At 48.8% G+C, this 22632-nt stretch overlaps 1 protein-coding gene across 1 annotated transcript in view; it reads left to right on the top strand.

Moving 5' to 3' along the window:
• LOC111963117 (protein ELYS) overlaps nucleotides 1–22552 on the top strand; it is a 27878-nt gene extending 5326 nt beyond the window's left edge. Inside the window, exons 3-36 of the mRNA XM_023986347.2 lie at nucleotides 1–254; nucleotides 382–562; nucleotides 701–908; nucleotides 997–1113; nucleotides 5104–5188; nucleotides 5763–5913; nucleotides 6197–6329; nucleotides 6593–6774; nucleotides 7359–7420; nucleotides 7562–7690; nucleotides 7865–7955; nucleotides 8236–8325; nucleotides 8592–8732; nucleotides 8951–9055; nucleotides 9271–9367; nucleotides 9607–9730; nucleotides 9902–9958; nucleotides 10169–10312; nucleotides 10973–11163; nucleotides 11271–11415; nucleotides 12766–12897; nucleotides 13147–13294; nucleotides 13587–13737; nucleotides 13885–13992; nucleotides 14191–14350; nucleotides 14634–14840; nucleotides 15183–15975; nucleotides 16556–16661; nucleotides 16745–16860; nucleotides 17110–17342; nucleotides 17495–19550; nucleotides 19738–19835; nucleotides 20141–20220; nucleotides 20389–22552. Of these exons, the coding sequence (XP_023842115.1) occupies nucleotides 1–254; nucleotides 382–562; nucleotides 701–908; nucleotides 997–1113; nucleotides 5104–5188; nucleotides 5763–5913; nucleotides 6197–6329; nucleotides 6593–6774; nucleotides 7359–7420; nucleotides 7562–7690; nucleotides 7865–7955; nucleotides 8236–8325; nucleotides 8592–8732; nucleotides 8951–9055; nucleotides 9271–9367; nucleotides 9607–9730; nucleotides 9902–9958; nucleotides 10169–10312; nucleotides 10973–11163; nucleotides 11271–11415; nucleotides 12766–12897; nucleotides 13147–13294; nucleotides 13587–13737; nucleotides 13885–13992; nucleotides 14191–14350; nucleotides 14634–14840; nucleotides 15183–15975; nucleotides 16556–16661; nucleotides 16745–16860; nucleotides 17110–17342; nucleotides 17495–19550; nucleotides 19738–19835; nucleotides 20141–20220; nucleotides 20389–20587 (7274 nt within the window). The 3' untranslated portion in view covers nucleotides 20588–22552. The remainder of the gene's footprint in view (nucleotides 255–381; nucleotides 563–700; nucleotides 909–996; nucleotides 1114–5103; nucleotides 5189–5762; nucleotides 5914–6196; nucleotides 6330–6592; nucleotides 6775–7358; nucleotides 7421–7561; nucleotides 7691–7864; nucleotides 7956–8235; nucleotides 8326–8591; nucleotides 8733–8950; nucleotides 9056–9270; nucleotides 9368–9606; nucleotides 9731–9901; nucleotides 9959–10168; nucleotides 10313–10972; nucleotides 11164–11270; nucleotides 11416–12765; nucleotides 12898–13146; nucleotides 13295–13586; nucleotides 13738–13884; nucleotides 13993–14190; nucleotides 14351–14633; nucleotides 14841–15182; nucleotides 15976–16555; nucleotides 16662–16744; nucleotides 16861–17109; nucleotides 17343–17494; nucleotides 19551–19737; nucleotides 19836–20140; nucleotides 20221–20388) is intronic.
• The last annotated feature ends 80 nt before the right edge of the window (nucleotides 22553–22632 follow it).

The raw sequence follows: 22632 nt of genomic DNA on the forward strand, positions 1-22632 counted from the left end.
GTCGCAGCGGGCTGGCCTGGCTGGCATGTGGGCCCCAGCTGGAGGTGYTCCATGCGGTGACGGGTGAGCGTCTGTCCGCCTACTGCTTTAGCGGCGAGGGGGAGCACCCCCCAGGCGTGCTGGCGGCCAGGGACTTCTCCTGGCTGAAGAGGACGGGGCTGCTGGTGTGCCTGGAGGAGGCCCAGGGTAGCATGCTGTGTCTCTACGACCTGGGCATCTCCCGAGTGGTCAAGGCCGTGGTCGTACCGGGCAGGGTGAGTGCTCTCATCTTCCTGTCTCTTTCATTTTCTCTCTCACCCTCCACTCCTTTCGCTTTCATCAACCGGTTGATTTGATTGATTGTGACGTCGGCTGACTAACTGCTAATGTGTTGATTGGCAGATCACGGCCATCGAGCCCCTGGTGAGTTATGGCGGGGCCAGTGCCAGCACACAGCACCTCCACCAAAGCCTGCGCTGGTTCTTTGGTGTGGCAGCTGTGGTCACGGACCTGGGACACGTCCTCCTGGTGGACCTGTGTCTGGATGACCTGTCCTGCAGCCAGAGCGAGCTGGAGGCCTCAGGTCAGCCTTTGCGTGTGTGTGTGCTTAACTTTACATAACCTAAACTGTACTGGACAGCAGTCCCTCTGAAGATTGTGTGAGAGTGTTCAATGTGTCTTCGTTTTTTTTTTCTCCATCTCTAACATCCATCCTCTCCAGACCTGGAGGTAGTGACTAAGTCCCCGGCTGAAATCCCCCGGCTGCGRGAGCAGGAGACGCGCCAGGGGAGACACCTCTGTCTGCAGCTGAGCAGCCCCACGGGCACGGGGGCCACGGCCCTGCAGTACATCCCTCGCACCAACCAGCTGGCCGTGGGCTTCTCCGACGGATACCTGCAACTCTGGAACATGAAGACGCTCAAGAAGGAGTGAGTTGACGACCCAGTGATGACGTGATGGGAAAGCCACAGATGTAGCTGTGTGGGTTGGTCTGATGGCCTCTGTGTTCTCCCCCAGGTATCACTCTCAGCTGGAGGGCGGAAGGGTGCCAGTGTACGCCTTCACCTTCCAGGAGCCAGAGAACGACCCCCGTAACTGCTGCTACCTGTGGGCTGTCCAGTCTGCCCAGGACCAGTAAGTTCTCCTTCCCTCTCCACCTGCCGGTCTGCCTGCCTGCCTGGGCCGCAAAGCTCGAGGCCTCTAGGAAGGGGTCGTAGTGTGTACTGCACACACCAGATGTGTATTTCAAAAAAGGTGTGCTTGTTTTCACTTGCCCGGCACAATGGAGCTGATGGAACAGTTTCAACTCCAATCAGCTGGGCTTGACAATCTGGACCCTCTCTTTCTAAAATTATTCGCCGCAATTGTTGCAGCCCCTATTACTTGCCTGTTTAACCTCTCTTTCGTATCATCTGAGATCCCCAAAGATTGGAAAGCTGCACCCGGTCATCCCCCTCTTCAATGGGGGAGACACTCTAGATCCAAACTGTTACAGACCTATATCTATCCTACCCTGCCTTTCTAAAGTCTTCGAAAGCCAAGTTAACAAACAGATCACCGACCATTTCAAATCCCACCGTACCTTCTCCGCTATGCAATCTGGTTTCCGAGCTGGTCATGGGTGCACCTCAGCCACGCTCAAGGTCCTAAACGATATCATAACCGCCATCGACAAAAGACAATACTGTGCAGCCGTATTCATCGACCTGGCCAAGGCTTTCGACTCTGTCAATTACCACACTCTTATCAGCAGACTCAACAGCCTTGGTTTCTTAAATGACTGCCTCGCCTGGTTCACCAACTACTTCTCTGATAGAGTTCAGTGTGTCAAATCGGAAGGCCTGTTGTCCGGACCTCTGGTAGTCTCTATGGGGGTGCCAATGGGTTCAATTCTCGGGCCAACTCTTTTCTTTGTATATGTCAATGATGTTGCTCTTGCTGCTGGTGATTCTCTGATCCACCTCTACGCAGACGACACCATTCTGTATACTTCTGGCCCTTCCTTGGACACCTTGTTAACTAACCTCCAGACGAGCTTCAATGCCATACAACTCTCCTTCCGTGGCCTCCAACTGCTCTTAAATGCAAGTAAAACTAAATGCATGCTCTTCAACCGATCGCTGCCCGCACCTGCCCGCCCGTCCAGCATCACTACTCTGGACATTTCTGACTTAGAATATGTGGACAACTACACATACCTAGGTGTCTGGTTAGACTGTAAACTCTCCTTTCAGACTCACATTTAGCATCTCCAATCCAAAATGTAATCTAGAATCGGCTTCCTATTTCGCAACAAAGCATCCTTCACTTATGCTGCCAAACATACCCTTGTAAAACTGACTATCCTACCGATCCTTGACTTCGGCGATGTCGTTTACAAAATAGCCTCCAACATTCTACTCAACAAATTGATGTAGTCTATCACAGTGCTATCCGTTTTGTCACCAAAGCCCCATATACGACCTGTTGGCTGGCCCTCGCTTCATATTCGTCGCCAAACCCACTGGCTCCAGGTCATCTATAAGTCTTTTCTAGGTAAAGCCCACCTTATCTCAGCTCACTGGTCACCATAGCAGCACCCACCCGTAGCACGTGCTCCAGCAGTATATTTTACTGGTCACCCCCAAAGCATTCCTCATTTGGCCGCCTTTCCTTCAGTTCTCTGCTGCCAATGACTGGAACGAATTGCAAAAATCACGAAGCTGGAGACTCATCTCCCTCACTAACTTTAAGCATCAGCTGTCAGAGCAGCTCACAGATCATTGCACCTGTACGTAGCTCATCTGTAAATAGCCCATCCAACTACCTCATCCCCATATTATTATTATTATTTTTATTATTATTATTATTATTATTTATTTATTTTTGCTCCTTTGCACCCCAGCATCTCGACTTGCACATTCATCTTCTGCACACACATCACTCCGGTGTAAATTGCTAAATTGTAATTACTTCGCCACTACGGCCTATTTATTGCCTTACCTCCCTAATCTTACCTCATTTGCACACACTGTATATAGATTTTTTCCTATTGTGTTATTGACTGTACGTTTGTTCATTCCATGTGTAACTCTGTGTTTGTGTCACACTGCTTTGCTTTATCTTGGCCAGGTCACAGTTGTAAATGAGAACTTGTTCTCAACTGGCCTACCTGGTTAAATAAAGGTGAACTAAAAATGTGGGTTCCCAGCCCCTTTGGTGTTCACATGTCTGAGAGTACTAGATCAGTGGAAGCTCCGCATTTCACTGCTTGTATGCAAACTTAGCCTCAGTCCGGTAAATGCAGCCGTGGTACACTGCGCTCACATCACACTGTTCAACTCAGGATTTGCCTTTATTTTTGCATTAATACCCATACAGTATTAACCACCTCTTGCAAATACATGACTTGGTGTATTTGCTGCCTTTTAATACACCCTCTCTCAATTTGCTTTATTGGCATTACATAAAATGTACACTACCATTCAAAAGGTTGGGGTCACTTAGAAATGTCCTTGTTGGGCCTCCCGGGTGGTGCAGTGGTCTAGGGCACTGCATCGCAGCGCTAGCTGCGCCACCAGAGTCTCTAGGTTCGCGCCCAGGCTCTGTCGCAGCCGGCCGCGACCGGGAGGTCCGTGGGGCGACGCACAATTGGCCTAGCGTCGTCCGGGTTAGGGAGGGTTTGGCCGGTAGGGATATCCTTGTCTCATCGCGCTCCAGCGACTCCTGTGGCGGGCCGGGCGCAGTGCGCGCTAACCGAGGGGGCCAGGTGCACGGTGTTTCCTCCGACACATTGGTGCGTCTGGCTTCCGGGTTGGAGGCGCGCTGTGTTAAGAAGCAGTGCGGCTTGGTTGGGTTGTGCTTCGGAGGACACATGGCTTTCGACCTTCGTCTCTCCCGAGCCCGTACGGGAGTTGTAGCGATGAGACAAGATAGTAATTTCTAGCGATTGGATACCACGAAAATTGGGGAGAAAAGGGGGTAAAATTAAATTTAAAAAAAAAATGTCCTTGTTTATGAAATAAAATCTTTTTTTTTGTCCATTTAATATAACATCAAATTGATCACAAATACAGTGTTAAGTGACTATTGTAGATGGAAATGGCAGATTTTTTCAATGTAATATTTACATAGGCGTACAGAGGCCCACTATGTAGATATTCCATTTAAAAAATCTGCTGTTTCCAGCAACAATAATATTTTACAACATTAATAACAATGTCTACACTGTATTTCTGATATTTTAATGGAGAAAAAAAGTGTTTCTCTTTCAAAAACAAGGACATTTCTAAGTGTCCCCAAACTTTTGAATGGTAGTGTATATATTGCCAAAGAGTACTAATTTACAATATTAACATAATTATAATATTAATAATCATCAATATTGTCAACGGGACAATAGTAACAGCAATAATCAAGGGTCAAAATAACAATGGCATAGGCCTCCCGMGTTGCTCYGTGGTCTAAGGCAGTGCTAGCTGTGCCARCAGAGATRCTGGGTTRAAGCCCGGGCTCTGTCGCAGCCGGCCGTGACCAGGAGGCCCATTGGGTGGCGCACAATTGGCCCAGCGTCGTCCTGGTTAGGGGAGGGTTTGGCCGGCAGGGATATCCTTGGCTCATCGCGCACTAGCGACTCCTGTGTCGGGCCGGGCGCAGTGCACGCTGACCAGGTCGCCAGTTGAACGGTGTTTCCTCCGACACATTGGTGCGGCTGGCTTCCGGGTTGGATGTGCGTTGTGTCAAGAAGCAGTGCGGTTGGGTTGTGTTTCGGAGAACGCATGGCTCTCGACCTTCGCCTCTCCCAAGTCTGTACGGGAGTTGCAGCGACAAGACTGTAACTACTACCAATTGGATACCACGAAATTGGGGAGAAAAAAGGGGGTAAAATAATTTTTTAAAATTATATTAAAAAAATAATAATAATTGCATAGAGGACAGGTTGTTTGGTCTGTCAGACACTGTCCCTCATTTTATGGCAGGCAGCAATGTAGTGCGCTGCCAACCCACAGCACTGCGTCCTCCCCCAATAGGACGGGTCGTCTATTCTCATTCAAGGTCTTTGAAACCTTGAATAAGGGTTTCAGATTTGGGGAAATTACGCTAATTGTTTTATTTTCAATTTTTGTWCATTTTGTTTCTCTCTAGTGAAGGGGACGGGGTCAGCCTCCACCTGCTCCAGCTGGCCTTCAGTGAGAGGAAGTGTCTGGCCTCAGGGAAGATATTCTATGAGGTAACCGTAATATCAACCGTCTTCTAGGTTTTTACTTAGCTACCTTCTTAGGCTGAGTTTATTCAAGTAACCCAAGTTTGTTATTTTGCCCAATTACAGGGAAACGATCAGAATTGGGCTGCCTGTGTAAACACAGCCTTATTGTCTAGATCTATTCTGTGTAATTGGTAAATGGCCCATCTGTTCTGGTCTCTTTCGAGCCCCCAATGGATACAGAATTGTTCACCTCAAGGATCGTAGTCTTTCTAAATGAAATAAGGAGCTATTCCCGCGTCCAGCCGCGGATCGCGCTGGGTCCAACTTCTGTTCAATGCCCCCTTTGTTTGGGAAAGACTCAGTGTGGACTGTCAACCGAATGCTTTGGGTCAAGTATTTGGACTGGTAACATGCTTTTAAAGCCCAAAAGRGTGACTGTTTCAAAGTCTCTCTGGGGCTTTCTCAGTCCTAAAGATTTAATTTAGTCACCTGTTATTCCTAATCACAACCATACTCCTTTTTTACTTGGACATATTAAAATGCACTGCTTTGAGACCTTTTAAACGTTCCATCGTTACCTCTCCCTCCCTCCTCCTAGGGTCTGGAGTACTGTGAGGAGCGGTACAGTCAGGAGCTGAGCAGCACCGCCTTCCCCCTGGGGGCTCAGGCCACCAACACCCGCCTGCTCAGCTGCCAGACCATTGAGAAGTTCCGACACCACCCAGATCGAGACGAAAGTATGAATGAAGGTACCCCTGCCTTCATTTTATCTCAACTCATCCCATCTCTTTCTGTTTAGGATTAGATTGGTGTCTTATTTACCAGAAAATACTCTCTCAGTAACCTACCTGGATGGTATTGACTTACTAGACACCAAACGGACCGAAACGGAGACCTGAACTTGTCCGTTGCGTAACAATTTTCTACGGTGTGCACTAATTCATCTGACCCTAAGGGGGAAAGAATGAATGTGGTTTTTGCTTTTTCATTGTGGTSTTTGCTAGTCCTAAGGCTTCCTTCTCTCCTCGTTAGTTGCATCTCCAGACACTAGCGTGTCCATCTTCAGCTGGCAGGTGAAGGCCTATGGACAGGGCAACCCCTCCACCTACATCGGCGTCTTTGACATAAACCGATGGTACCACGCACAGATGCCCGACTCTCTAAGGTAGCATTCTGCCGTCGAAATATCCCATCAACAGTCCACATGTAAATGTGACCACGGTTTCCGCCTCAAATTTCGTGTTGTGCCCAACTGCCCATAATGCCAGGCGTTTATGAATCAGATTAGTTGTTATTAGTTCTCACTTATGTTTTCTGCATGTATTTTCACATATATTGTAGATGAGATTTTTACAATCAAGTCTACGTTGTTAGATGTCAATGTGAAATTATTTGCAAATCAGCAATGGTTGYTTTTGTGTGTGTCAGAACGGGGGAGTCTCTGCGCAGCTGTCCCTACCTTGCCGTGTGGTCATTGGACACGGTGGTGGAGATGACGTCGCCCTGCCCCCTGCTGGACATCCTGGTGCACGAGCGCAGCCTGAGCCGTGGCCTGCCCTACACCTGCCCCCCGCCAGAACAGTTCTTCAAACCCACCACATACAACTTCGGCAAGTTACACACACACACGCATAAATACCCACACGCTGCAAGAGCCTTTAGACCAGGGGTAGGCAACTAGATTCAGGGCTGATTTTGTTGGAGCGGAMCATAATTATAATAATGTGAACACTGCAAATTGACTAAAACTAAACCCAAAAAGAGATTTTTTWAAATATATTTTTTAAGCAATTTCATACCTTGATTACATTTTTATATTGTGGGAATTCTTGCGAACAGATTTCTTAAACAATTTTTTTGCTGGATTCCTGGTGGTTTCAGTCTAATTTTTTTATTATTWTTTTTTAAATAGCCGAAAAATGAAAAATCCCACACTAAAGAGCTTTTGCGGGGGGCCAAAATAAATGACTTGTTGGAAGGTTTTGGGCCGCTTGTTGCCGACCACTGCTTTAAACACCCTCACAGTAAAAGGTTTTATAAAGGATAAGGCTTCAGTTGAGAAGAGGACTATGTTCAGAGACATTTGTTGCACTAATTGTAATTGGAGTAATTGGAAATACTTGTAGCTCTTTGGAGCCATTGAGATCATTGTAAATGTCTTTAACATGCTAATTTGTTTTTTTCCTTGAAACAGATGCAACCTGTTTGCTCAACACTGGTCTCGTGCACCTAACTTGCTCTGGCTATCAGAAAGAGGTGAGTTAACCCTAGTTGTCAGGTACAATGGATGTTATAATCGTGTGTCATAACAAATTGGCTAAACATCCTATTGTCATCCGTAGTCCGTACAGTATCATTTTATCTTCGCATAAACAGTTAATGTGATTCCTGTCTCAGACTCTGAGCTTCCTGAAGAAGGCTGCTCCCTGCTCCAGTGAAGTCATCTCAAACGGCTACTCCCGCTGCCTGATGTCTGGCCTGCTCTCCTCTCGCCTGGCCGACGTGCAGCCCTCCAGCCTCTCTCAGGTACAGACACCGCCTCTTTTCACAGGTCGCTCCTGTTTGTCCGACCAACTTTCTAGAGTCTAAAAGTTTAGGAACTATGTAATTCCACGTGGATGCATTACGAGGTCATGGATAAAGCTCTGCGGTGAAGGGTGTTTTGTAAATGGGCCAAACTCTCTCCCRCTCTCTGCTCAGGAGGAGCAGTTAAACGCCATCTTGTCCACGGCGGTAGAGACCAGCTCCCTAGGTCTGATCACTGGCTGTATCAAACAGTGGACCGCTGAAGGTGAGACCACACACCGACACACTGTTAGTTAGATAAACCCTGGCTGCGTCTCACTACTGAACGGTGGCCTCCTTTCCTCATCTCCTCTACTACATATACACTGATCGTTAGACACAGGACTGGTGAAAACAYTAATGGTGGAAGCCGGCCCAGAATTTGCTCGCCAAGCCCAGTTCACTCACATCCAAGCAGATGGAGATGAGGAGAGGGAGCCCGTTTAAGTTATTGAGATGTACCACTAGATTGGATTTCTCTAAAGTAACATTGTTGGCCTTCACAGAGCAACCAGGCTCTGCGGTGAACCTGCGCTACATTCTGGAGTGGGCCTGGGACAAGGTGGTTCACACCAAGGAAGAGCTGGACGGCATATGTGAGTTTTTCTTTCCCTGCTACAGTGATCCGTATGACACTGGCTGTCAACACAGCTCTTGTGGAATTGGTTTACATTAGATTATTTAATACTCGCAGCTGCGTATTTGCTTGGTAACTGTAGCAACTTGTGGCTGTGTTTTAGATACAAAAAAAAAAAAAAAAYAATTCTAGAAGCATTTATGGATTTCCAATCTTTTCTTGGCGCAACAGATTTGGGATGTGTTTTCTGACTTCCATCTTTCCTAACTGCGTGTCTCTGCCCAGGTGCTCCCCTGTTTGACAGCTCGTCTAACTTCACGGACCCCCAGACCCTCCAGCTGCTGCAGCACAGCCAGAGACTACTGGGGAACCTGAGCACCATCTTCCACTGTCTGCTCAGCGAGGCACAGGAACTCACTCAGAGAGGTAAAGCCCAAGGGGCATTGTTGTAGGGGGAAAATTCAATTCAATGGGAAGCTGGGTGGGTGCGTCGACGCGCTGGCCGTTGACCAAGCGGAGCAGCAACATTTCGAGAGGGAGAGACTGGGGCACACAAGTGCATGTGTCGGTGGCCTCCACTCCTCAACACATTCACACGTCATGAGGTGTCAGAGTTGGGCATCTTAAAGATTTTCTGTGTGCAGGTTTGCTGGGACTCCTCAATAAGAACCTGGTGTCCAGCCTCATCTCCCAGTACGCACGGGTGGTCCTATGGTTCTGTCGGACCGGTCTCCTGCCTGAGGGCTCCGGTAAGACCGTGTGCTGTAGCAATTCAAACATCTGTTGAGGTCAGACCATATTCCAGGGAACCCTTTTTGGAGACTATTCTTCAGACCACTTTCATCATGTACACCAAAAGTAGTGGCCTTCCTAGGTTATAGGGCACSGTTTCGGATGCAGCCCTAGAGATGTCCACTGGTTACAGATGTATAATAGTGGGTATTGTCCCCCCCCTCCCAACCAGATGAGGACGCTGTGCAGATCTCCAGGCCGTTCTACAGCTACTCAGTTATCCAGAACTACTACACCGTCCGCAGAGAGGAGCTGCYGCAACTGTCCAAGTGAGTGCTGTTCACATCAGGCCGTTTACCTGCAAAGAGCTGGTTCAGAACTAACAGTAAAACACCTCGACCCAAGACTGGAAAAGTTTAACTTCAGTTATTTTGTTATGTACAGTAATATTGGATATGAAGATAATTTTGTCTGTGATATTAGTGTCAACGGTCTTTGTGTTCTAAGCATACTGCGAATTACACTGTTCTGGAAAGCTCTTCCGAATTAACCACCTGCGTCTGCTCAGGGGGAAGTGGTGTGCAGATTGCCTGATGATTGACGGCTTGGTCGCCCAATGCGGGGCTCGTTTGGTTGACCTGTGGAAACGGGACGAGGGTGGGACGGGACAGTATCCGCCCCCTACGCTACACGTAAGCGTTTGGTACCTAGGCATACTCACTCACAGCCCAAAAATGATCACAATCCCACCTTGAGCCGACGCTTTGACTGATGCCATGGAATTTACATTCCGATGTGGAAATGTGACGACGAAAGCTCAAACAAACGCAGGTTTTGTTGATCATCTTCTCTGCTGTCCACAGGGCCTGCTTGATATTTACCTCCTGGAAAACATTGATGAAACTGCTAAGCACGCCCTCGTATCCTGATCTACTCTGTTTCCCACCGTCCATCTTATTTGACCACATATTCATATCCGGGAGTTGGTTTAATTTGATTTGTCCAGTCCTTACACTCCTAACCCACATTCTAGCACCTGGACTACAATGTCCAGGTGCCAGAATCACCACACTGAATAGTGATACACAACATCCCCCTTCTGTGTGTTTGAGCCTTAACCCCTCCCCCAGGTGATCTACCTGCTGCTGGATGTGATGTACTTCTCTAACAAGAGCGGGGCGTCTGTGGAGTCCTTCCCCAATGCCTTCGCAATCCCCATCGGCCTGGTCAAGCTGGTGCAGGGCCTCTGGCTGCTGGACCACCACGACCACCAGGTACACACACACACACACACACAACAATTGATGAGCATTGTCATACACTCCCATGTGGAGTTTGTCATGTACACAGAGTAAACCAAACATTAGGAACACCTTCCGAATATTGAGTTGGGCTCTCCTCCCTCCCCTTTTTGCCCTCAGAACAGCCTCAATTTGTCAGGGCAAGATGTCGAAAGCGTTCCACAGGGATGCTGGCTTATGTTGACTCCAAAACCTCCCACAGTTGTGTCAAGTTGGCTGGATGTCCTTTGGGTGGTGGACCATTATTGATACACACAGGGAAACTGTTGAGCGTGGAAAACCCAGCAGCGCTGCAGGACTTAAAACAAACCGGTGTGCCTGGCACCTACTACCCGTCTTCTGTCTTGCCCATTCATCCTCTGAATGGCACACATACACGATCCATCTCAAGGCTTAAAAATCCTTCTTTAACCTGTCTCCTCCCCTTCATCTAGTCTGATTTGAAGCGGATTTAATCAGGGAGATAAATAAGGAATCATGTCTTTCACCTGGTCAGTATATGTCATGGAAAGGGCAGGTTGTCTTGATGTTTTGTACCCTCAGCGTATACTGTTATATTTTCTAGAATGATTAGTTGGTAGATAGTTGGTAGTGCTAAAACAGTCGTCCATTTGTCCCCTTTGACCCTTCCAGAACTCCCTGGAGCTTCTGCTGCACCCGGCCACCTCCCCGTCCCTGTGGGTTTGGCAGCACGGCCGCGTCCTGCAGGCTCTAATGTGCCAGGGGCAACACGGAGTCGCCCTACGCTACCTCCACGTCATGAAGCCCCCTCTCTCCTCCACTGCTCAGGCCCAACTCTGCCTCTCCGTGTTGCTACACAACAGGTGGGGGTGTGTTTCCTGGCATCCTTGCCAACAGTGACTGCGTTGTGAGTTTTGATAACATAAACGTGTGTGTGTGTGATCTCTCCTCCTCCCCTCCATGTGTGTAGGTGTCTGGTGGAGGCGTTGGCCTTGCTGAGGCAGCACTCCAACCGTCTGAACGCGGAGGAGTTGTTACGGTTCCTCTACGAGACCTGTCAGGAGCTGGGTCTCATGAAGGAGCTGCTCAAACTGCCCCTGGGCCTCGCTGAACAGGTACGATGCCATGTTCCCCTGGGTTTCCTTTCTGACAGGGTGACTGAAACCAGGAAGCTAAATTATACTGAACAAAAAATGTAAATACAACAATTTCAAAGATTTTACTGAGTTACAGTTCATGTAAAGAAATCAGTGAATTTAAATAAATTCATTAGGCCTTAATCTATGGATTTCACATGACTGGGATTACAGATATGAATTGTCGGTCACAGATACCTTAAAAAAAAAAAAGGTGGGTGCGTGAATCAGAAAACCAGTCAGTATCTGGTGTGACCACCATTTGCCTCATGCAGTGTGACACATCTCCTTCACGTTAAGTTGTTCAGGCTATTGATTGTGGCCTGTGGAGTGTTGTCTCACTCCTCTTCAATGGCTGTGCGAAATTGCTGGATATTGGCGGGAACTGGAACATGCTGTCGATCCAGAGCATCCCACACATGCTCAATGGGTGACATGTCTGGTGAGTATGCAGGCCATGGAAGAACTGGGACATTTTCAGCTTCCAGGAATTATGTACAGATCCTTGCGACATGGGGCTGTGCATTATCACGCTGAAACATGAGGTGATGGTGGCGAATGAGTGGCATGACAATGGGCCTCAAGATCAATTGTGTTCATTGTCAGTAGCTTATGACTGCCCATACCATAACCCCACCTCCACCATGGGGCACTCTGTTTACAACGTTGACATCAGCAAACCGCTCGCCCACACAACGCCATACACATGGTCTGCTGTTGTAAGGCCGGGTTGGACGTGCTGCCAAATTTTCTGAAACGACGTTGGAGGCAGCTTATGGTACAGAAATTAACATTACATTTTCTGGCAACAGCTCTGGTGGACATGCCTCGAGTCAGCATGCCAATTGCATGCTCCCTAAAAACTTCAGACATCTTTGGCATTGTGTTGTTTGACAAAAGCACGCATTTTAGAGTGGGCTTTTATTGTCCCCAGCACAAGGTGCACCTGTGTAATAATCATGTTTAGTCAGCTTCTTGATATGCCACACCTGTCAGGTGGATGGATTATATTTCATTTCAGCTCATGAAACAGGGAACCAACACTTACATGTTGCATTTATATTTTTGTTCAGTGTATATTTCCTAAATATATAATGCAATATATTATGCCATTTAGTGGACGCTTGTATCCAAAGTGACTTACAACAGTGAGTGCATACATTTTGGTATTGGTGGCCTCGGTGCGAATCAAACCCAGAACCCTGGCGTTGCTCGCGGAATGCTCATCATAAAAATAAAAAAAGACAGTTATTGTGTTTAGACGTTGTGCCTATCCCGTCCTTGTGTGTGTGTGTGTGTGTGTGTGTATGTGTGTGTGTGTGTGTGTAGGAGTGCTTGGAGAGGTTCCTACAGGTTACAGGAGGTCTCCAGAACAGGGAGCTTCTGATGGTGCACTACCTGCAGCAGGCCAACTACATCCCCGCCCTGCAGCTCAACCACACCCTCAAGATGAACATGGTGGTACGTACACATTTACATTTGAATAAACTTCAAGTGAGTCAAACTCATTAATACACTTCATCATGCTCAAATATACAACTAGAAATGCTGTAAAAAGTTGGAATGAGAAGAATACAAGTGTTAGAAATAAGTAAATCAAGTAACACCAACATGGGTTACGGTCGTGTTGAGACGACAGTTGCGTTATTGTGCGGTGTTTCTGTATGTTTCCATAAATGTTTCCATTCCGTTCATATAACGGTTCTCCAGAATGAGAGGGATCCCAAGTTGAAGGAGAGAACCCACACGAGGAACTCTATCCTGGACCAGTACGGGAAAGTTCTCCCTCGGGTCCAGAGGAAGCTGGCCACTGAGAGGTCTAAGCCGTACCACCACCCCGCCACCATCCTCCGAGAGGGTACGGGATCTCACCCAACTTCTAGCTTCTCATTAACTACTCTGTACACACACGTTCAGTGTTCAACAGACTAGAATACGCTTGACTTGGATGTTGGTGGTACTTCTGTTCGGATTCAACCATCAAGTGAATTGGATTGGAGCAAGTGTGTTTGTGTCACAGCCTTCTATTCTGTGGAACYAACTATGACCTTCAGCCTCTGTTTTGGATGCATTGATTCCTTTTGTATAAAACGGATGTGTTGTGTATGTTTTTCCGTGACCCTTGACTTCCTCGTGTGTTCTTCCTACAGTGTCGCGACCACAGCCGCTGTCGACCATCGCCAAGCGGTCGGCCAATGAGAGCGTGCTGACCAGAGCAGCGTTCATCAACAATGTCCTGTCGAAGATCGAGGAGGTGTGGGTGGGAGGGAACCCCACGCCCCAGTCCTCCCCATTCAAGAGGTGAGACCGCTCGTTCCTGTCCCAAACCCACCCGTATCCTTTAGTTTGACTCTAAGATGTGAATGGGAAGTGGTAGAGATGGGGTTTTCCATCACTAGTTTTGTATCTCTGTTCATTGAATGGTTGTCCACTCTCCACACCACCCAGCCCCAGTACAGCAGAGGTACTGTGTCCCAGTCCCCTGTTCCCCTCCCGGGATCTGTCCGAGGCCTTCGTGGGCATGCCCATCACCATGACCTCCAAGAGGAAGTCCAGGTACGACACGGGGCCAACCCCCAAACTTGACATTTTTGCGTCTAATAAATAATATATTGATGTGGGTGGAAGTTCTCGTAATGTATATGTTTCTCAAGTGTGTGCTTGTATGGAAGATGCTCTATTGTATAGAGGGCTTTGACGTGATGGTTCTGATACATCTGACATGCTTTCTTAACTTCCTCTTCCTGCCCCCAGGCTGCTAGAACTGGTGGTGCACCCCTCCTCTCAGACCACTTCCCCGGAGGGCTCATGGCCACTGCTGACGCCCCCCAGGTCGGCCACCTCCTGGAACCCCCCAAAAAGCATCAACAAGGCCCCAGAGCTTAGTCTGCTGCAGACCCCACAGGTGGTCAAGGTGAGACACCGACCAAGGGGAAGGGCGTCGACTGTCCCCGTTGTCACACGGGCTCTCACATCCATTCCAAGGCACTGTTGAGGCTCACTGGCACGGGGGTGACCACTAGTTTTATAGGATTTTCAAGCTAGGTTGGAAATTAACTCCAACTAGTCTGGGATACCACTGTGCCGGAGACATGAGCCTGCCTGCTGCAGTCGGGTACCATTGTAACGTTTCCTCCATTTTGAATGAATTTGTTTGTTTGAACGCCACTGTCTGCATGGTTATTCTCTTTCCGTAGCGAGCACGAGCGCTGGCGGCATCCGGCCCCGTGTTCTCGGCCTTCACCCCCCAATCCATCCTGAGGAGCAGCTTGCGCCCCATGGCCACCCCCACTGCCTCCCCTGGGCGCTCTGTCACCCCCCCGCCACGCCCCAAGGAGAGCCGCATCACCTTCATCAAGGAGACGGCCATGCCAGAGAAAGGCCCCCTCCGCTGGAGCAATGGGGTAAGACGCCCGGACCACTGGGCCTCATTTAGCAACATTTATTTTTTATTTTTTATGATTTAACCTTTATTTAACTAGGCAAGTCGGTTAAGAACAAATTCTTATTTACAATGGCAGCCTAGTAACAGTGGGTTAACTGCCTTGTTCAGGGGCGGAATGACAGATTTTTAACTTGTCAGCTCGGGGATTCGATCTAGCAACCTTTCGGTTACCGGCCCAACACTCTAACCACTAGGCTACCTGCCGGCGCCTAGAATTTTGAGATTTCTTCTTGTAAACAAACATGGACCGTTCAGATACTTATCCCTTGTGTGTGTTAATGATTTCTGTTATTTTGTACAGATCGCAACAGAGAATGAAATTAGTTTGCTGACCAGAGGCTCCCCACTGCCCAAGGCTGGACTGATGGCCTGGACATCACACACTGCAGTTGCTGCTGATGAGGATGATGATGAAGAGTTAGAGGAGGATGAGGTGAAGGTGACACATGTGAAGTTCCAGCCACCACCGTTCTGCGAGCCCTCACCAGAGAAAGGAGAGTCTGAGAGCGGCTCCTCTGGCCAAGAGGTCGTTGTGCTAACCACGTTGCCAGGACGACTCAGCCTGGGCCTGGAAACGAGCCAGGCCTCTGTCCTATCAATAGACACCACCCTTGAGTTCCATGATGCACCTCTCCCTGAAGACCTGGAGAGGGAGGAGGCGCTTAAACAGCCAGCCAATGAAGTCGTAGACGAAGAGGAAGTGGTGGTTAACCTCAAAACTCCAGCAGTACCAGAAGTCCAGCCCGCAACAGCCAATGAGCCAACTCTCCTCCAGTCTGTGGAGGAAGGGCAGGAAGTAAAGGAAGAGCCAGTCAACAGCCAAGAGGAAGTGGCTGTAGATCAGGAGTCAGACCAGGAAGTAGAGGAGATGGAGGTCAACCCCAAACAAGAAGAGCCTGAGGCTAAACAGGATGAGGAAATTGTAGTGGAACCAAGGCTCACACAGGAAGTAGTACTGACTCCTGACACTGAAGTGTTTGAGGAACTGAACCTTGACCAGAAGCCAGAGGTGGCGATGGTGGTAGAGGAGACTCAAGAGGATGAATCACAACCCACTGCACCAGTTGAACCAGTGGAAGCCATGGAACATGCAGGTGAGGGTTCCCCTTGTGAGGACTCCGCTAGGAATAATTTATAGCTGCTCCAGGGGCCAAATTTAAAAACATTGCATTCATGTCCTGCTTGGTTTCAGCTCTGTGAATATATATATATATATATATATATAGTGTTAAATTCTTCTCTTGGGAGTAGTCTTGAGTCAAAGGGAACACCCAAATTGAGCGTGCGTCCAGCACAAGGTTGAGGTTTTCAATTGAAGGGATGGGTTAAAATGACCCAAGACGATCAAAAACGTTAAATGGTTTTAGGGAGTCTTGCACAGTTTAGAGCTTCCAACACAGTACAAGCCAAGGGCGCAACCATTTCAAGTGATTTTTACTTTGATAATGTGCAAAGGGCCTGTGAGTGGAGCTCAGTGCAGGGAACTCTGATATAACCACAGTGGGAAAAGCTGACGGAGCTAAACCTAACAGCATATGATATGACGCTTAGACGAGTTTTACACAGAGAAGACTGATCTCGATGCAGTTGATTTTTAACCTATGCATAATGATGATGACCTTGTTGAACCCCTCTCTTGTGCCTTTTCCCTCCCTCTCGCGCTACCTCTTGTAGAACTGGACGAGTTTGTAGAGTGCCATCTATTTGGCAGTGACCCGTCTACACCCCTGACCCACTCGTGCATCCATGAGACTTCTGACAACTGGACCTCCTTCAACAGGTGAAAGCGCATCCCAACAACAGCATTGGGTGTGTATGTGTTTACAACTATTCATTGATATTAAACCTCTCCCCCCTGTGCAGTGAACTGGTGTGTGGCGGGGTAGAGGAGGAGGAGCCTGCCCTTATAGCCGGCCCCCCGGCCCTCACCACCCAGAAGTCTGTAGCCTCGTCAGACACCACCGGCACCGACTCCCACTGTGAGTGACCTCTTGCTTGTGACCTTTACCCCTTGACCCTAGGTCATGCGATCAGAGATCTAACGCAGGCCAACTGAACAAGCTACAATCACAAAGGATTATGTGTTCTGATTGGCCGGCAGCGGAGGTGGCACCTCTCGGGCCAATACCGACCAATAATGGTGTGGAATGTTCAGAATAGCTTGTTACTTTTTGTTGTCCTGTATCAGTGACTCTGTAATTGATGGATCTCTTCCCTCCTCCCTGTAGCTGTGGTGAGCCTGAACGACAGTGAGGAACTCTCTAGTGCTGCGTCGGAGGATGAAGAGTCGTCGTCAGACGCCCCTGCTGAGGACTCTGGCAGTGAGGTGGAGATCATCGAGGAGGTGCAGGGGAACGGGAGGCAGCGAGCCCCCCTGGCCCTACAGCCCCAGTTCCTGTCTGACCTATCGGAGCAGGACGCAGCCGTGCTCTCATTGGTCACCCCAGAGGCAGACCTAAAAGTAAAGCGGTCTTATGAAATTCTAACTCATGCATATAAGCGGTGTGTAGACCTAAATACTGTGGGTGACTGTTCTCTCTTGTTTTGTGGTTGTTAACCTAGATTGTGCTCTATYAAAGTTCTCATGCGTCTCTCTGTGTGTTTCCCCTACAGATGGTGGAGGATGACATGGACGGGGAGGTGGTGATGATCAGGCTGGGGGCAGCAGGAGACGAGGGGGTCTGCTACACAGAGCTGAAGCCCTCCACCACCCTGCTGGTTCCTCTGGAGCTGCTGGAGGCAGACGGAGTCCGCCTGGCGCTAACCGAGGTGGGGGAAGGCAGTGAGCCAGAGGTACCCCTCTCTGAAGCCCACAGCAGCTTCTCTCTTATGCTGGAGGCTGAGGATGGGAATGCAGGCCCTGTACCACTGGAGGTACCACTAGAACCCACTGAGCATCTGACTGCTGCTGACCCGGAGGTCATCTGCCTGGGCACAGACGACCAGGACATCCCCCTTGCTGAGGCTGATCCCCAGGAGGAACAGGGGGCTGAGATAGACATCCTGGAGGGGATGGACACCTTGGAGGCAAACTTTAATAGCTGGACGGAGGCAGAGACTGATGGACCTGAGGCTTTGTCGGAGGAGAATGTTCCTCAAGTCACAGACGTCCTGCCTGAATCCTTTGAGGCGGTGGCTGAAGATGAACTGACCAGGACTGAACCAACCAGATCAGCTGGAGATGATGTTGACGTAGACAATGTAGAAGAGCCAGATGAGATCCCTGCTGAACCAACCGAAGCAGAAGAGCCTTCACCCGTCCTGGTTGAGAACGAGCAGCCCAGCAGAGCGAGGAAGGGAACAGATGAAGTGACCATGGAAGAGGAGACTGTCCCGTGTGCTCAGAGTCAAGAGGAGGAGATGAAGGCTGATGTCGTTGAGCTGGATGCTGAGAAAGAGATGGAGGAGCCTGTCGCTGTCCCTGCAGACCAGCCTCTGCCTCAGGTAGAAAGCAAAGGACCCATCCAGTCAGACAACCATGAACCTGCCCAGGGAGAAGCCATAAGCGTTGTGGCTACCCCTCAAACCGCAAAGCTCTCTACAGCAAGTGAGGAGGAGAGGGAGCCCATCAAGCCTCGCAACATCCAGTCTGTGTCTGAAACCTTCGAGGTCAGGAAAGCCCCGACGCGCAGGGCCACCATGCAGAGGAAGACGGTGACGTTCACCTCAGTGGAGCCAGAGAGACCTGGGTCAGAGGGTGACGAGAGGCTGGCAGGACAGACTGAGATGGAGACGGACTCTCAGGTCCCGGCCACACCCAGACGGATCACCAGGAGTTGCCGTCACGGCCAGGACTCCAGAGTTCCCGTCACCCCTCGACGGAGCGCTCGGAAAACCGAACGCCAGCCAGAACCCGAGCCTCGGAGAGAGGAGGAGAGGAAAGGAGAGGAAGAGGTCTCAGTCCTCATCACAGAGGCTGCTGTGGTCAACTCCAAGCCCACCCGGGCCAAACGGCGCACCCAACAGAAGGCCACTCCGAGGACGGGAACCCGGCGGACCAGGAACACCCAGGTGGAGGGCGAAGAGGAACCAACAGCCATGGATGAAACAGCCAGCAAGGGGTCAGCGCTGTCGGTTACACGCAGTGCTAGGAAGAGCCGAACTGGAACCAAGACCCCAGCCACCCAGACTCAGCCAGCGGTCCCTGAGGAAGAGAAGCAAAACGATGAAGAGGACAAAAAGCAGACCAGCAGTCCAGGCAGGGTGACCCGCAAGTCGACCCGAAGGGGTGTGACCCTCGCCCTCTTCACCAAGGAAGAGGAAGTGTTCACCGTGGACCCTCCCCGCAGCCTTAGGAAGACGAGGGGCGAAGGCACCGCTGAGAAGACAAAAGATGCCCCTGTGTCGTTCTGTCGACCAACCAGGAGCCGCCTGTGGAACCACCAGGAGGAGGACCTGCCCCTGTTGGAGACGCCCCTGGAGGTGGACTCCGGAACACCTGTGGCCGACGCCCTCATCAAGAGACTCCACGACGAGGAGGCCAAACGGGAAGTGGGTGAGACCTTGGTCGTCACGGAGATGGTGCGAGCCAATAGAAGAGGTATCAAGTCGCAGGGTCAGCGGGCGCCCTCTCCACCCCCGATTGTGGAGATGATGGTGTCCGAGGCCGACCAGGGAAGCCCTGTCAGGGACTCATTCATCTACTCACCACCTCGGAGGAGAACTAGAGGTTAGGAGCTCCACGTCTTCACCACAATCAAATCACACYAATGTATTTTATAAAGCGCTTTTTACATCAGCAGTTGTCACAAAGCGCATTACAGTAACTGGGCCTGGACCACAACGTCAAACTTTGTAGAGGAATATTTATGTTTTGGCTGTCTCTTACGTTTGGCATGACCTTCTGTCTGTGACAGGTAGGATAGCAGAGTCGCCGGGTCAGAATGACGTGTCTGCGCCACCCATTACCCGTACCAGGCGACCGGACGCCCGCACAGCACGCCCTGCTAACGAGGTCAGTTGGTCACGTCCTTTAGACTGAAACTAACCGTTAGACAAGACACAGGACTGGCCGTGTTTCATTTTCCTCCACAGCCTCCATGGTGGTGATGACGGTGGCTCCGCCTATCCCTCCAATACGATTAGTGGTGCCTTTGCCATATTTTGCTCAACTATCCRGTCCTCTCAGAGCTGTGAACACAGAAGGAGCTAGGGGTTGAAATGGACCTGGGACGTGGTCTTTAGGTACATGTCAGGTTGCTGTTGGTCAAAGTCATATTCAAGCTTGGTCTCTGCTGTGTGTATCTTCCTGTTGCTCAGGACAAGAACTCGTCAGGAGAGGATGTGGAGATCGAGATGGCGGCTGCTAAAACCAGAACAACCAAGAGACGAACAACCAAGTAAGTCCTCTTGACATACAGCCCTCTGTGTTTTCTCTCYATTTCTTCCCCTATCTGTCCTCAGAATAGCACACCATCTGCAATGTGAATGCTCCTACCCCACTCCCTCGGCTGTGTTTATTCCAGAAGTGACAACAAGATGACTGTTTCTCCCTAACTCTCCATCAGGCCCAAAGCAGCCCCGGCGTCCCCTACCCCAGCCAAGGTGGCTCTGATCTCTCCCATGCCCAGCCCGGCCGAGCGTGCCACGAGGAGGAGGAGGAGGAGGGTGGTGGCGGAGAACAAAGCCCCCCGGATGAACCTCCGACGTAAACGAGTGCTGGAGGCCATCTTCCCCAAACCAGTCACCCGCCGGAAGAAGCTATGATCGGATGCCATTTTCACCCTGAACAAAACTACAGCATCAACTTGGGAGTCTTCCAGACTCGGTCAGAACTCATGGGGGGTGCGTCTTCATCTCCTTTCCTTCATCTGAACTGCTCTGAAAAATAGGATGGGGGGGGGGCGGGGTATGGTGCCTACTGGGTATTTCCAATACATGTCAATGCAGATGAAGGAAAGGAGACGGAGAGGAATCCACTTTAGACTATAGAGATGCACCCGTGGACTGGACTCGTATCTTTCCTTGAAGCTTTTACCTCTACTCCTAGGAAGCGATTTTATTCTCCTCCTTTCTTTTAAGAACTTTTGCAGCCTGCTGTTTTATATTTAAGAAGACAAACAAACCAGTGGAGAACATTTTTTWAAATGAATAATCAGATTTAATTTGGGAGATAATTTTATATAAATTATTGTAATGTTTACAGGGAGGAAGACCGGTATTTGAACAAAAAAAAAATAGTCTTTTTTTTCTGGAGAATTCGTACATTTATATTAATTGATGGCTATGGTAATGGTCTCTTTTGCTATGTTATGAATAAAGTTTAATACTTGTGAATGATCTGTTGATTTTATTTGTAGTGCAGAGCCGGCCCTAGCCACTAAGAGAACGCTTAGGGCCCCGCGGCCGCTAGGGGGCCCCGACCCCAATTTTATTGATAGGGGTCTCAACTTAGTGTTAAGAGTTACAATAGAACAATACACAAGGTGTAATTTCGAAATGTGGTTGTCCAACATTTTTTCTCTGTCACTCAATTAGCCCATGTCACCTACATTTGTTTAGATTGTTAAATTAGTCCAGCAATCTAAACTTGTAGTAATCATGGTTGAATTACTGATCGGACACACAGGGAACGTGCCCAGGGGGCCCCCCATGGATTTCGTTAGTCACTTTCGCTCAGAWGTCATTATAATGGCATAAGAGCGTTTGTTAAATGACTGACTAAAATGTTAATGTAAATCATACAGGGCAAAATGTGTACAATTGCAGGAAGGTAACCAGCTTGGGCCGGTTCTGTTGTAGCTTTTCAATTTTTCAATAATGTTTGTCTCATAATCATATTGCCGATGTCAGCCTTAAAAGACAATTTTGTAAAGTTAATTTGCTGTTTTTTTTTTTAGATCATTTCACACTAATTTTGTTTGTTTGGGGTTATTTTCCTATAATGTACTGTATCACTAACATGTACATAACCTGCACAGTGAATCAATCCACTGGGGGTGATGAGGCTTGTTTGCTTTTAAGGTCATTTGACCAGCCGAACGCTATTTTCAGATGAATGTAGAATGTCTTCAGTGACTGACAATATGGTAAAAGCGGAAGTATTTCATTAAAGGTGGGCTGAACTTAACTGATTTTTCGCCTCTGTTTCAATCGTCCTCATTAGGAAATGCAACTGAACGAGATTTGGGTCTTTGAGGCATGCTTTGATGTGCGTGTCTCTTGAGTGTGGTCACATGTGGGAAGCGTTTGTGCATGCACTCTGAAAAAACAGTACACATTGAACTTGAAACCGTGTAACCTGTTTTTTTATTTATTTAATTTAAGTAGCTTAGAATTGATTTCGCCAATTAGCTTCAGCGGGCCGGTGTACAACCATGGTTTGACTTTGGATAACCTATCTGTGGGGCTAATTGGAGACGTCAATATATTACACAATGTAAATGGAACTATTTTCATGTTGCACACTTAGTTTTCTCAAATGCTTTCAATTTTTATATGAATTACTACAATTTATAGTTGATTTAGGTTATTTCATTGAAATTTGGATCTATGGAAATGTTMAATTAGTGTCCCATGTACACTAATTTAGTGCTGGTCCCTAACTAGCGCCATCGGGTCAGTGTGCTGAACATTACAATCGTGTTGCATGCAGCTGCGTTCTGAATTGATGATTACCTTGGTGCTGTGYCTATGTGGGCAGTATTTAAATAAACCATCCCAAAGAATGTATGTACCGTTCATTCCGTGACTTTTTCTCCTAATCTCGCAAATCTCTGTTTAGGATTTACTTTGACCAACAWTTATCGTAT

Source organism: Salvelinus sp. IW2-2015, linkage group LG4q.2 (assembly GCF_002910315.2).
Source record: "Salvelinus sp. IW2-2015 linkage group LG4q.2, ASM291031v2, whole genome shotgun sequence".
Classification (NCBI taxonomy): domain Eukaryota; kingdom Metazoa; phylum Chordata; class Actinopteri; order Salmoniformes; family Salmonidae; genus Salvelinus; species Salvelinus sp. IW2-2015.